The sequence below is a fragment of the Oreochromis niloticus genome, linkage group LG19 (assembly GCF_001858045.2).
Source record: "Oreochromis niloticus isolate F11D_XX linkage group LG19, O_niloticus_UMD_NMBU, whole genome shotgun sequence".
Classification (NCBI taxonomy): domain Eukaryota; kingdom Metazoa; phylum Chordata; class Actinopteri; order Cichliformes; family Cichlidae; genus Oreochromis; species Oreochromis niloticus.
The window spans coordinates 18,597,058-18,611,353 of NC_031983.2; the positions used below are offsets into that span (position 1 = coordinate 18,597,058).

At 39.5% G+C, this 14,296-nt stretch overlaps 1 protein-coding gene across 5 annotated transcripts in view; it reads right to left on the reverse strand.

The window, feature by feature from the left end:
• Positions 1–586: 586 nt before the first annotated feature.
• dtnbb (dystrobrevin, beta b) overlaps positions 587–14,296 on the reverse strand; it is a 37,610-nt gene continuing 23,900 nt past the window's right edge. For 3 of the 5 annotated variants that reach the window (XM_005477260.4, XM_003442898.5, XM_019349171.2), the window contains 9 exons: positions 11,025–11,115; positions 9,944–10,032; positions 9,366–9,479; positions 7,599–7,695; positions 7,249–7,269; positions 5,895–6,054; positions 5,697–5,786; positions 5,471–5,524; positions 587–4,758 (listed from right to left, as the gene is read on the reverse strand). In XM_005477260.4, the coding sequence (XP_005477317.1) occupies positions 4,733–4,758; positions 5,471–5,524; positions 5,697–5,786; positions 5,895–6,054; positions 7,249–7,269; positions 7,599–7,695; positions 9,366–9,479; positions 9,944–10,032; positions 11,025–11,115 (742 nt within the window). In that variant the 3' untranslated portion in view covers positions 587–4,732. The remainder of the gene's footprint in view (positions 4,759–5,470; positions 5,525–5,696; positions 5,787–5,894; positions 6,055–7,248; positions 7,270–7,598; positions 7,696–9,365; positions 9,480–9,943; positions 10,033–11,024; positions 11,116–14,296) is intronic. The other 2 variants (XM_005477261.4, XM_019349172.2) reach the window with 1 other exon arrangement.

Genomic DNA, 14,296 nt, shown 5'->3' on the forward strand with positions numbered 1-14,296 from the left:
GAATGATGCTTCTATTATGCGTGAATTGTAGCCTCAGTTTCCTGTTCTTAGCTGACATGAGTGGCACCCTGTGTGGTTTTCTGCTGCTGTAACCCATCTGCTTCTAGGTAAGACATGCTGTATGCAAATTTCTGCATACCTCAGTTGCAACGAGTGGTTACTTGAGCTACTGTTGCTTTACTGTCACCTCAAAGCAGTCTGGCCTTTCTCCTCTGACCTCTGGCATCAACAAGGCATTTTCTCCCAGAAAACTGCCACCCACTGGATATTTTCACTTTTTCTGACCATTCTCTGTAAACCCTAGAGATGGTTGTGTGAGAAAAAGACGGCACGCCAGCAGTTTCTGAAATACTCAAACCAGCCTGGCAACAACAACCAAGTCACCTAAATCGCTTCAGTTTGAACTTCAGCACGTCATCTTGACTATGTGTACATGCATAAATGCATTAAGTTGCTGCCATGTGATTGGCTCATTAGAGATGCATGTTAATGAGCATTTGCCAGTGAGTACATGTTACTTGCCAACACTGATAGCTGATGTATGCATCCAGTGATGATTAATAAAAAACATGTGACCAGCCGCAGCCATATTTTAAATCTTTTTAATATATCTCACATTTGATTTATTTACAAAAGACAGTGGCTTTGTGACATAAAACTCTGTTTTGTAAAATCAACATGAGAAACAATGGGTACCAGAAGCATAACCATACAGAACACATACATAGATAAATAACATCAGGGGAGCGTTGTCGCCGAGGTTGTCCTCGTTACACATTGTCTCTCTGCAAACATTAAAAGGATCACGATGTATGCACCTCTGTGTGACCAGCTATGTTATAATTGTATTACCCCGAGTTAGGTCTGACAGGGTATATACATACAGTATTGCCTCTGCGTTGGTTAAAATGACATCAGTGACTCTCTATCAGTAGATCTGGAATGTGTGTGTGGTTTTTTTAATTATCTTTTTTTCTGAAATATTTAATATGAGTTTGTTTTTGTTTGTTTGTTTTTCCCAGCGGATGAAATCATTAAATACGAACATCTTCAGGCATTCTGTGAATAAACTATGAGCAACAACGTACTAATGCAGATATACTTTGATATATACCTGGAATTTGACACACAATGTCTGCAAACAGTTTGGCACAAATGTAAAGGCTGAGCATGAGTAAGTTTCCCCCAGAACATAATAAATAAATAAAATCAAAAGCTAAAACTGACATAAAGGCTGACAGTATTTGCTGAATGATTACTTTGTACAGCACTCTACAGAACAGCTACAGGCACGAACTGAAAGAACAAACGGAAAGCTCAGTTTTGCACCGGAATGCATGGTTGAAATGACAGGGAAGACAGTAACTCGCTAAATTTTTACCTCTGCATTTTTGTAATTTTGGGACCTTTGACGCCGGATGAACTTTTTGACAGCAGGGGTCCCAGAATTGTAATTTACGGCACCTGCTATATATTATATTTGGGCAATTATACAAGTGAATCCTTATTCCAACAAAATCATTACAATAACTATACTCCACTAATATTGTAAACCATAATAACAGTAATGACAACGCAGAGCAGAAAAGAGAACTTAATGAAAAACATCACATTAAGAACAACAATAACAGAGGAGTGTCTTTTTGTTGTTTTTCTTGACACAGTGTAACAGGTTGTTCAAACCCTATACTTAGCTTATAGCACAGGCTTAATTTACAAATCTCAAAGCAAAAAAAAAAAAAAAAAAATGTAAATAAATAGATCACACTTTTTGTAGTTCAACTGAGGCAGACTTTACTCTGCGCTTCTTTCTGGGACTGAACACATCCCTCCTAAACTGCTCACCAACGTTTACCAATCAAGCATTTACTTAAAAACCCGACATTGCCTGTTTTCATTTGAGATGAATGGGTACTCTGAAGGACAAAACAGTGAGCTAGACAAAAATGTCAAATTAACTGAGACTCGCTCTACTAGTGACGTAGGATAAACTTCCTTTCATGTTAACAGCTGCCTCCTTAACAGGCGGATCACTCTGCTTTTCCACAAAAAGTACAAATTCACACACAGACAATCTATATTCAATGACATGCTTCACTGAAATCTCCTCTTCTTCGAATCCAAATCCTTTACAGCACAATTAATCGCTGTCTGTTATTCTTCACTGATTACTTGAATAGTTTCTTTCTTAAATAAAACATACTTGACTTGGTAAAATGTGAAACTATTTTGGGAAACTTCAACAAAACCAGTGACCACAACTAAGTCAAAGAACTTAAACAGTGGATATAATGTGCACTATTCTGCAGTTAAATCCTCCATCTTCAATTAACATTGGTCTTAGTTTGTGGCAAAAGATTTCTTCATGTTACCATCACATTTCACTTAAATTACCTCTGCAGTCCCTGAGCACCTACCTTCATTGCACATACACATTGTCAATATTCTCGAAATAACTAAATAAAGCTATTAAAACATTATCTACTTGCTCACTAAAACCTTAAATCCTCAAATTTTGTAACTCAAAACTAAAAGTCAGTGCCTAATTCATTACTATTTAACATCCTGAGGTGCTTCTCTATACTTTAAACCAGTGCTTCCCAACGTTTTGGAGCCACGGCACATATTTCCCATTAGAAAAATCACACGACACACCACCAAACAAAAATGTCACAAAAAAGCATACTGATAATTTTTCCCCGCCACCGGGCATAGCGATATTGGTTTGGTTTGTCCCCAGTATACTTTTCTTGCTTTCTTCTGACCACTACTCATGCTAGGGCAACCCATTTAATTAGAGCAGGTAGTTGTACTGCCCTCTAGTGGAACAGAATGTAATAGTTCTGCTAGTCGCTTAGAGTAATAATCGGGTGGAAACAGATAATCTTCCACGGCACACCTGATCATTTCTCACGGCGCACCTATGTGCCGCGGCACAGTGGTTGGGAAACACTGCTTTAAACAATAAATACTGAGGCTACCAGCTAGTCAGTGTCGTTTGCAAGGAGGCACCATGCTGTGCTGAGCGGTACAATGCCCTTCAGGTGGTTCAGTTTTCACTGGGAGGAAACAAGGCTCGGCTCATTATTGTGTATAGAGCAGCCCCTCGGTTTGTAAGCGCACAGCCCTCTTTATTTGCAAGGGTTTGCTCACTGAGAGCACATTAGCAGCAGAATAGTATAGACTCAGCGAGTGTGTTTACATGCTCCTGATATTCTGGAAACAACAGAGGTAATAGTTCCATGCTATTCCTTATTCATTCCAAGATTTTTTTGAAATGATTAAAGGAAAAATTCAGCCTTCTGGGGACTACATCTGCTTGCTTTCTTGCCAAAAGGAGAAAATCAAAATCAGTGTCACATGTGTACTCTGGTCTGGAAGATAAATGCAGAACAACTGCAATCCTTGCAATCGCCATGGTCGCTAAAAGGTTGCCATGGTCACCAGCAGTTTGCATGAAAGACTTGTCTGCAAACATTTGCAAACTACTCACCAAGCTGTAGCGAAACTGTTTATAGTAAAACAGAAACCAGAAAAATGGGGAACTTTTGCATCAAAGTAAAAGTCTTTTGAAATGTGTTGGTTGCAGACGATAAGGAAACTTTGATTTTTTTTTTCTCACACTTTTCACAGCGTCATTGTTGCTTGCAGACAAATTACCATCTTCAGTGCAAACTACAGGTAGCCAGATAAAGGTTTTTGATGCATCACCTTATGTGCAACTAGTTTCGGCTAGCAACCAGGGGCTCATTTACTGGTTTCTAGACCTGTGTGACTCAGACCTAAGCCAGTATTGTTGGCTAGAAGCGGGCGCTCGACAGCTAACTTGGTTATGCTTGCTTTTAAATATTCGTTTAAAGAAAAATAGAAAAAACAACCAAATACCAAACAATCTGGTGATTTTATTTTATTTTTCCCAGACAAAGCTAAGTTAGCCATTTCCCAGGGAAAAAAATTCCCTGAGACAGACCAGCTAACCCTCCTCCAGCTTTTATACTAGATTAATCTAATTTTGTCCCAGCTCAATCCTTTCATAGCACTACGAGAAAGGAAATGAAATATTCCTTAATATGAAGCTTTTCTCCAGGCTGTGACTAGAGCATAGAGCGTCTTTGCTATTGGAGACTAGAGTGGCAGAATACAGATGTGCAGGTAAACACACTCAGCATGAATTCTGAGGCAGGACACTTCTGACACTCCAGCTGTCATCATAAACCCACGAAGAGCTGGCATAGTGTGGTACAGTACCTTTATCAAGACACGAGTGCAACGTCATGCAAAAAATATCAAAACAGAAAAAAAAGAAATGCTAGTGCTAATCATACAAAAAGCAATGACAGGGAACATGTGGTGACAGCAGGTCGCCTTCATGTCGGGGCATTCCCAAGGTCATGTGTGTACAGAATCTTATATACAGAATGATCTGCTGCGGTGGAACAGTTGAGAGAGAAAGCACAGCAAGCCATTCCTTAGCAGTCATGAGGGAAATCATTGGGTAATTACAGCATTTTTGTTTACAGGACAACATACATACTTGCTAATTATACACATCTTGCTACCAGCAAGGTGTGAAGAAACTTTTTTTTTTTTTTTCACATAGTGAAATCCTGTTAGATTACAGCATGCATTACTCTACGTGCTAATGCCAGGGGGGTTGTTGTTGTTATTGTTGCTGATTCTTCCCAGTTAATGACTGTATGTCCTTACAGGATGGGATGGTGTTCTCTTTCCCTCAGTGCTTCTGTAATCTCACTGTGCCTGGATACACAAACAGAAGAGCTTGTTGACAGCCCGAAGAGTCTAGATGAATTAGTTAAAAAAAAAAGAGAAAAAAAAGTCGTGGCAATGCGCCACAGTGCATCGCTGCTTTTGGATGGAGTGTGGCAGAAGGAGCCCAGTTCGAAGAGCCAAACAAGTATATTTTTCTTGGCTGATAAAGGTGCCGTGCAAATATTTAGTCGGAGCCAATCATTCAAATCCAACAAATGAAGAAACAACACAGTCATTGTCATCAAAAGCTGCTGTTTCTCCATTTGCAGGGAGCACTTGTACTTCAGGAAACTTGTTTCTCAAGTCGAATGCAACTGTTATGGAGTAAGAAACAGTTGTGTTTGCAGTAATTTTATATTTTCCTGTCAAATTTTGATTGATTTTATGTTGCAACAGTGCACACCATCAACCTAAATTATTTGCTAACATCTGACTTATCTGACAGCCTTAATGAATGTGAGTTCATTCTTATCTATGAAACACAAGGTGACTGAATAAATATTGTACTTGTACAAGACAGTTAACAATCATCCCACTGTCTCCTTTAAGCATACATACAACTACTCCTGTATGTATTTAATAATGTGATATAATTATAATTCCTACTTTTGGTCTTCACTCTGCTTCAGCTGAAAAAAGAAACCAAATATTGCATATTTTGATCCTGGCCAATCGTTATAATTACTATTACTAGACTCACCTCTGTCTCCACCATTCCTCATATTGGTCTCCTCATCCTCTCCGCCATCGTCCACTTTAAAAAACAAAAATTAAATTTCAGTGACAGCAGTTTCTTATGTAAATACTTGGGCACAAAAGGCTGCAATAGCAGAAAATGCAAAGAGGACAGAAGTGCCTTTTTTAAGATAAGAAAAAAGGACTGAAGGCCAAAAAAAAAGCTTAAAACCTGTTTGGTCCAGACTAACCTGAGTGAAGCTCTTTCACCAGTGACGACATGGTGTTTGTGATTGAGTCAGCAGCAACTAAAAGATCATTCCGAAGATTTCTAGGTACACCTGAGGAACAGAGAACGAAGAACACATCAAATGACCAGTCTTAGAGTGTAACTTTGTGTAAGTATAATCTGCTTCAAATCCTCTTTGTTTTACTGGTTTCAGACGCACCCTGAGCAAAGGCCTCCAGCACATCCCCTCCCACACCTGCCAGGCAGTCCTGTGGTGTGTGAGTTGGGGTGGACCCAGCCGAGGTGGAACGTATGGGCATAGGCATTGAGCAGCCCGCACCGTGGCTGGGAGAAGAGTGAGGGGAGCCTCCAGACTGTGACTGCAATGGATAAAACCATTTATGATAGGTACGGTAATCCTCAGCACATAACCTAACGTCCAAACGTAGGAACCACATGCTGAAAGTTCACATGCAAGAGGGTAGAGCACAACTTCCAGGGAGCGCTCTCAAAATAGTAGCAAAGTTGAAGTTGGAGAGGTATACAACCAGATAAACTCAAAGAAGAGACTGGCTACATTTACATCAGGACTGATTTCTGATATTTATGTGTTTGACCCTGGCAGGTACAAAGACACTAGCTGACCAGTGTCACCAGGCATCTTCTTCCAGAAGCATAATAAGCGAAAAACATGGAATCTATGCTTGCTAACCTTTAGTGAATCTACAGAAAGATGAGGAAAAAAAACAAAGAAGCCTAAATATCAGCCTAACATCAACTAATCAAATTCTCGAACAACCAGTTTAAATAGATGATGCTCTATTGGGATCACAGATTGCAGCTTTAGGAAACCTTTTTGCTTCTAAAGGTGAGTTCTAATGAAATAAATCTTGACACAGATGTGACCAAAAGAACTTAATCCTTACTGGGAGAACAAACAAACAAACAAACAAACAAACAAACAAAATATTGGCTAAAAGCCACAACCCCCCCAAAAAACCTATTTTAAAGCTATACTGGTTGGCTTTACCTTGTCTGTCTATAGTACACCTTTACTGCATTCACAGGGTTAATGAGAACCATGCGTAGGTGTGCATGTGGGGCTTGTGCTGAGTTGGGAGCTATATCTCATAGAGAAAGGATCAGTGTGTGTCTCTGGGACTGTTGCAGGCCCGGGTTGATGGCTCCGTGCCAGGCAGCAGATGGCCAGCCAGACTGCAGTCATATTAGAAGTGAGTTTGTTAGCGCCAATGAAAGGAACAGGTCCCTGACATTTGGACCAAGAAAAACACAGTTCTCTCAACTCGCCTGGTTTAGAAAACTAATTTTAAAGATTGTGCCTCTACCGCTCTGGCATGAAGCTAACAAGGAAGTGGTGGAGCAGAATCAGTTTGACAACTAGATCAGTGTAATCGTGTTAGGCAGTGGAATCCTATCATCTTTCTTAACAGTCGTCTTAAAATCTATTATAAACGCTTCCTTCAATCACATCTGTGTGGAGAGGGGAGCAGTGGACTAAGTGATGTGACTAGAGCAGGTATTGAGCCTTGCAAACTGAATTAAGGGCAACTTACAGCCTGCTTCTGCTCCTCATCCTATCAGCCAGCAAAGGTAAGCAGAGAGTGAGAGAGCAAGGAGAGTGAGAGCAACAGAATTAAAGCAATAAAAGAAGAAGAAAGGGGTTTCTGCATGCACCACATGGCACGTTTACATAAGATTACTGCAGTCTTGGTTTTGAAGATTTAAGGAAATTTTCAGTTCATCAAATAAAGCCTAATTATTTAAGGTAGAATATCATTGATAAAATCTGCGAAATATAAAAGAATAACAGCAGATTTAGGACAGTTAATATCTATGTTCTGTTCTGGGTTATTATATTTCCCCACTTGGAGATAAATCTTCTCCAAGCAGGTGAAAGTTTTACCTTTAGCAGCCTCATGAGACCCTCCAGCTGCACCATCAACTCCCGTCTGCTCTCTTGCAAGGCTGACATGCGCCTCTCCAGCTCGTCCTTCCTGTGTCTGCCGAGGAAAGAGGAGAACAAGAGATTTATGGATTTCTGTTTTATTTGTAAGGCATAATCTTACACCAGTGCTTTGCTTTACACTCCAAAGAGACAACAAAAGATGTCTGGAAAATATTCTGTAAAGAAGGCGGTGTCATCTGAAACTGAAAGCATTTCAGATAAAGTCTATTTCAGAGACTTCATCAAAGTCTATTAGCAAATTATTTCATATACTTATGCACTTCCTGAAGATTTTGGCAACAGCTAAGTGAGGGGATTATTTTTGTGTCTGGGAGACAGACTTGCCTTTAGGTCCAATAATCCTCGGATCAATTAGAGCCACTCCAGCAGGCAGTCTCTAATATATATAGACTCCCACGGCATTTGCATCAAGTATGTGCACCATAACCGTCGTTATTAGGTAATATGTTTCCTCAATATTGAAAGAATCACATTAATGTCACACCTTAAAGTGTGTCAACCTACAGTCATGAAGGTCAAATCCAGCCATTAACCCTCATCCTGACACTAAAACTATGCTAACAGAATATGTGTTCTTTCAAGTTTTGGCATCCAGGAAACAAAGACTCCTGGATGCCAAATAACAAGACTCTAGTGTGTGTTTCTGTTCTTGCTATGATTAAGCCCCAGTGTTCCCTTTTATTCTTCATGTGCTCTTTGTTGTTCCGAGGTCTGTTTTAGAATAAAGTTTTGATTTGCTGCTTTTCATAAAGTACATGCACAAAAAATGCTCTAAAAATAATTATTTTACATATAAAAACATGACTCTGTGACTGTTTGTGGTCTCTTTTCAATTATGCTTCTGGCTCTTTATCACCCCCTGGTGTCCATACTATGTAACTGTATATTGAAAAACAAAAGCACAGTAGCAATCATTTGTATAGCTAAAGTTGTCCTATAAGAAACTTACAAACATTTACAGATTGTAAGCAGCGGTTATCTGTTCTTCATCCTGTGGCTGTATAAATGCAATATGACATCTGTTCAGTCCAAATACAGCTCCACACAGAACACTGTGCTGTTAAATATTTACCATTTGATGATATCTGCCCTAAAGCAAACATACTAAGAGAGCGTATTAATATCTGAAAACCTGTTTAATGGTAAGAGACAATGTGGTTATGTGACATAAGACAGAAATTACCTTATAATTACCATATTATGAAAATATTATCAACACTAACATGCCAAAAAGAGTCCGTGTGGGGAGTAAAACTGAAAAAAAAAAAAACATGATGTAAATGGATGAATGACTAAAGATTAATTTAGTAGCTAAACAGTTAAGCTACAAAACATTAAAAGAACATGTGATTTGAACCTTTGGCACAACTGTTGACTTGCAATGTTTCCTCTGATGCATTATTTAGGCCAGTTGACACAATCTAGGAGTCCTTCAAGGTAAAAAGTGCTGTAACATGTCCTCACAGGGTGACTCTCTCCCAGCAACTGAACCCAAGGGTCTCGGTGTCCTGCCAGCATGACAAATGTCCATGCTGTTGTGGAAGCTAATGCTCCCTAATTAGGCACACATTAATTTTATGTAAAGAATGAGTTCAGTCCAAAAAGGTACAACCACCCTGAGGTTTTGTTTGTTTTTATTTATTTATCTTTTTGACCCCTTAATGATGATGTTATATGTGATGTATCGTGTCGGCAGGGCGATACCTGAGGAGTCGTAGTTCGGTCAGGAGTGTGGGGTTCTGCTGGGCTTTTTCTGGTGTCGGCTGAGAGGCCTGTTCATGCTCCAAACGCAGCCTCTGGATTTCCTGCAGGATCTCTCTGAATATAGCAGACAGCAGATATGAAACGTGAGCTTTATTACTCATACTAGTGTTGTCACATGTCGGTTTAAAAATACCTTAAATGCAAAACTTGCATTTGAAATTATTTAAAATGTGAAAGGAAAAGCATATCGTTTACATACTGTACTCAGATGAGTCAAAGGACAAAGATTTAATAATGGGTTTACTGCTGATGCATTCACATGCAAGCAGCATTTTAATATTACAGATGGCTGAGAAACTTTCAAAGGAACAGCTTGATTAGCCACGCTGTGCACCGTTGTAATATTTTTAGCACACATATATAACAACCGTGATCATCATCTCAACTAAAGGCTGTAACAGAAAGCAAATGAGTGCAACAAAATCATGCATCACTGCTTTACCACCAACAAGCCAAAAAATCAAATCAATGATTCACCTGTCACACATGTATAACAATGGTCGCATGATAAGCTGTACCTGTTTTTGTTCTCCAGCTCTGCAATCAGCTGCCTCTGCTGCTTATTGGCATCAAAGTTGAAACTGAGATCTGTTGGAGGACATTGTTGCTGAAAAACAAAATTATCATAAAACAGTATTAAAAACACGGTGGGGAGAACAAAAGTTAAATACAAACAGCTATCGCGCCTGACCACAGCGAGCAGTAATGATGCTCTGCTGGAGACTTATTATGTTTCAGCATAAACAAGAACCACAGCGTCGCTTTATCCCTTCCATATATAACAAACAGTAACAAAGAAAATCTACTGCTGCTGCTTCACAACAAAAGAGTTCAGCTGGCGAAACCAGCAGGGCGGTTTTTATTTTGAAGTATGCATGTGTCATCCTCGTTACCATTTTTCTTCACCAAAATGTGCCTTCAGAACATATTTTTTTCCATTTCTTGGAGAGGTTTTGGTTTAAATTTCTAAAAGGTAGCAATGGAATATGAAAGAGTTAAGAAGGAGAGAGTTGTACTCTTCCAGCTCACGACTAGTGGAGCATAAAATCAGAAAGCAGTTTTTATTAAGAGAACCTGATTTTGTTTGGCTGCAGAGTAAACAGAGCCAGCAGTTGGTGTATTTGTGATAAGGAATCTGGCTTGAGGAGTATTTGTTGCATAATTGAGCCACACTTTGCTGTTAGCATGTTTCCAGCACAGAAAGGATTAGAACTTTTAATCAGATGACATGTGCTCCTTACTTCACTGTATTTCTAGAAAAGTCATCAACGTAAGGGCCACTTTTCCCATTGCTTAGAGATTTTAATGCCCTGAACAGCAAAGTCCCAGGTTCAACTCCCAGCTTGGCTGACCTTCAACTTGAGATATTTCCCCGCTCACTGCCCCACATGCCCTGCCTATTTCTCTACAGCGCTCTGCCAAAAAGCAAAAATTCCTTAAATCTTTCTAAAACAAATACAAGTCATGGAAAATAAAAGCTCACATTTCAGTTTCAAAATCCAAGTTCCCTGTGCTGATGAAGAAAACCTGACAAAAACTTCAAAGCATCAAATCTGAAATACAGGGTGACTGATGCCCACCATGGGGTCTCATACTCACTGTGGAGTTGCCCGCCTCAGCTGCCAGGCGGGCAGCGTATCGAGCGATGAGGCGATGCTCTTCATCTAGCCGGCTGGGACTCTCCAAGACACTGCCCAAAGTCAAAGATAGAAAGACACATCATGCACGCGTGCACACATGCACACAAGCATAGACAGCAACAGTGACTCAAATGTCAAAAGCGCTTATGTAAGTGGAAAGGAACAAAAAAAATTGCATGGCGCAAGTGATTATATAAAATAATTTGCATGAAAACAAAACTTCATAATTAAGGTGACCTTAACAAAGGACACTTGGCTTTGACTGCAGTGTTGATAGACAGTCTGAGGTACAATAATTGGTCATAACAATGAACTGTGATGGATAAGAGAGAATGCAGCATGCCAAATGCATTTGTGACTGTGCCAATGCCCATTCTGGCCATTTCATCACTGACTGGAAATGTCAAATAAGGCGCAAGACTTTAAATGACCATGGGTGTGGCATATGGTGCAGACAGATGACAGGACATATGCTGTTCTTTCTCGGCAGGCGGTCTGCAGTGAAGAGTGAAGGACAGCTGATATGGAGTTGGGCGCTATCTGAGAGTAAGTGATGATTAAGACCATTAAACCCAATCTGGCTTCAAACCCACTGCATCAGCAACCACACGGCCTCAAAAGGACTGATAATCAGCCTCTTAATTAACATTTGTGTTTGAATCTTATCTATATACATAAAGCTGCTAGTGTAATGAGATCATTTCAGCTATTTTTTTCAATGTTTTTTTCCCATAATTTCACTGATTACATCATTAAATAGTCACTGTATGATTTGGCATATTTCTAGATACTGTCACCTGACTGGAGGAGATTAAACTTGGTCCACTAGAGGAAAAATCAGTCAACCAACCTGTCATAGCATTCGTTTTGAGCCAGATCTCTGAAAATGTCTTGTTAAGTGGGGCACTTTCTAAATAATTTACCTTCTAGTCCTCAGGCCAAAGCACAGGCAGAGTCTGAGGCTTCTTGTAGAATTAAAGTAGTGCATTAACATACGTCAGGGAGCCGTTTGGGGTGAATCTTCAGGCTGGAAGCAGCTCCAGTGTTTTGTTCTTCAGGGAGTTTCTTGGCACCACCTGATGGCCTGAGCCAGGTTTCAGACAGAGATGCATGAACTACCTTTAAGCGCTCCAAGCTGGCATCTTTCCCAGATACTTATTTTAGTTGTAAGCATTTTTACTCAAACACAATTTCTCACACACCACTGTGTCTGTCATGTTTACCTATTGCCGCTCAGCGTGGGCAGGCCCTGAGTTCAGATTCCTGGTTTCTTTGATGCTGCTATAAATAAAGACTGAATGACTTTAAAGTGACAGATTTTGGATATCAAATGTTTACAGCACTAATATCAGTATATATGATTTAGAGTAAATTCATCAATTTCCATAAAAAAAACAGCAAAACATTACATTAGGGCATTTGTCAACCACTATAAGTACGACGGAGTGACGTTAATATGTTTTTGAACAATGACGCAGTGTTTGTAGTTTTACCTAGGGCACCATCACATTGGATTTTAACCAAACACTAAATATGTCATTGAAATAAAGACATTCAGCTTTAATTCACAGGGTTTAATAAAAGCTTTCCATCAGCTGTTTAGGACATTCAGCCATTTATACATAGTTTGCCATTTTCAGAGACTCAGAATTAATTGGACAATTGGATTACGAGCAGTTTCATGACTAGGTGAGGCCTGTTTCCTGGTTATTTACAACAATCTAAGTGGATAAAAGATCTAACGCCTAAATCCCAAGTGTTGAACACTTGGCTTCTTTTCACTGGAAATCTCAATATCAGGTCCAAAGAGATTCTGATACAAGTCAAGGAGTCTATCATCAGCCAAAAATCAAAATCTATCAGAGAGAGAAGAAAATTTCGCACCCTACATCAAAAACACTCTCAGGGATGAAGGTGTATTATTGTCAAAGTCTATAATCAAGAGACACATATAATTACAGAGGGCTCACAACAAGATGCAAACCACTGGTTACACTCAAGAACTAAAAGGTCACTTTGCGAGGAAATGTCTAAAACAGCCTCCACACTTCTAAGAAAAAATTCTTTGGACAGATGAAACCAAGTTGAACTTGTACGAATGTGATGGGCAGAGAAGAGTATAGACAAGAAGAGAAACAGCTCTGGGTCCAAATCATATCCCATCATCTGTCAAACATGGTGGAGGCACCCTATGACATGGGCACGTATGGCTGCCAGTGAAACTGCCAGTGTTTACTGATGATATAAGTGCTGGTAGAAGTATCAGCATGAATTCTTAAGTGTACACGGCTCAGATTCAGCCTAATAGGACAGTGTTTTAGAGTAGACAGATAATGGCCTAAAGCAAACTGCAGAAGCAACCTAACAGTTTAGGTTAAACAAATGGTATATTATTCACTGACCAAATCAGTCACCTGATCTCAACCCAACAGAACATGTTTTTTTAGTTAATAAATACAAATCTGAATGCACAGAGACTCAGCAAAGGCCTGGTAGGGCATGTCATGTGAGGAAATGAAGCATATGGTGATTCCAACTGGTTCGAGAACTCAGACAGCCATTAATAATCCTTTTATTTAAAATTAGGTTAGTTTGTCTGATTACAAGATTTCAAGCCTGTAAAAAGCTGTCCATTATTCTGTACACATTTTAAACCCCTTAAATTAAAGGTGAAAATCTGCACTTCAGTCTAATATTAAATGCTTGACTAAAAAAATACAACGATGGTGTACAGAGGCAAAATGACAAGAATTGCGCCTTTGTCCAAATGCATATGGACCTAACTCTATCTGTTTTGTTAAATTTACTCACTAAATACACCAGGTAAGCCTACTTCATGAAAACTATTCTCAACTTCAGTGTTAAGCAAGCAATAGCCGTTCATAAATCACATATAACTACAGCTGCCTTGTCAATAGTGCTTTCATACTGACGTTTGGTCAATAGTGAGTTGACTCTAAGTTAATGCCCTTTGAGTCTGAGACAACATTTTGTTTTTTGCTGCTATATGGCTAATAAGTTCTAAATTGTTGGGTGTTGGTTTGCTTGCTTATGCTGAGATATTGCTGTGTGAGAGGGAGATGTGGAAGAGAGCAGATGCCCTGTCAGCAGAGCAGACAGTATCAGAGAGCACACTGTGATGGAGGCTAGGAGCACAACACGCACTGTTTTTTTTCTCCTCCCTGACATCTTATAGTTCTGTTTCTGTTTTTTCTTTTGTTTGTTTCCCTG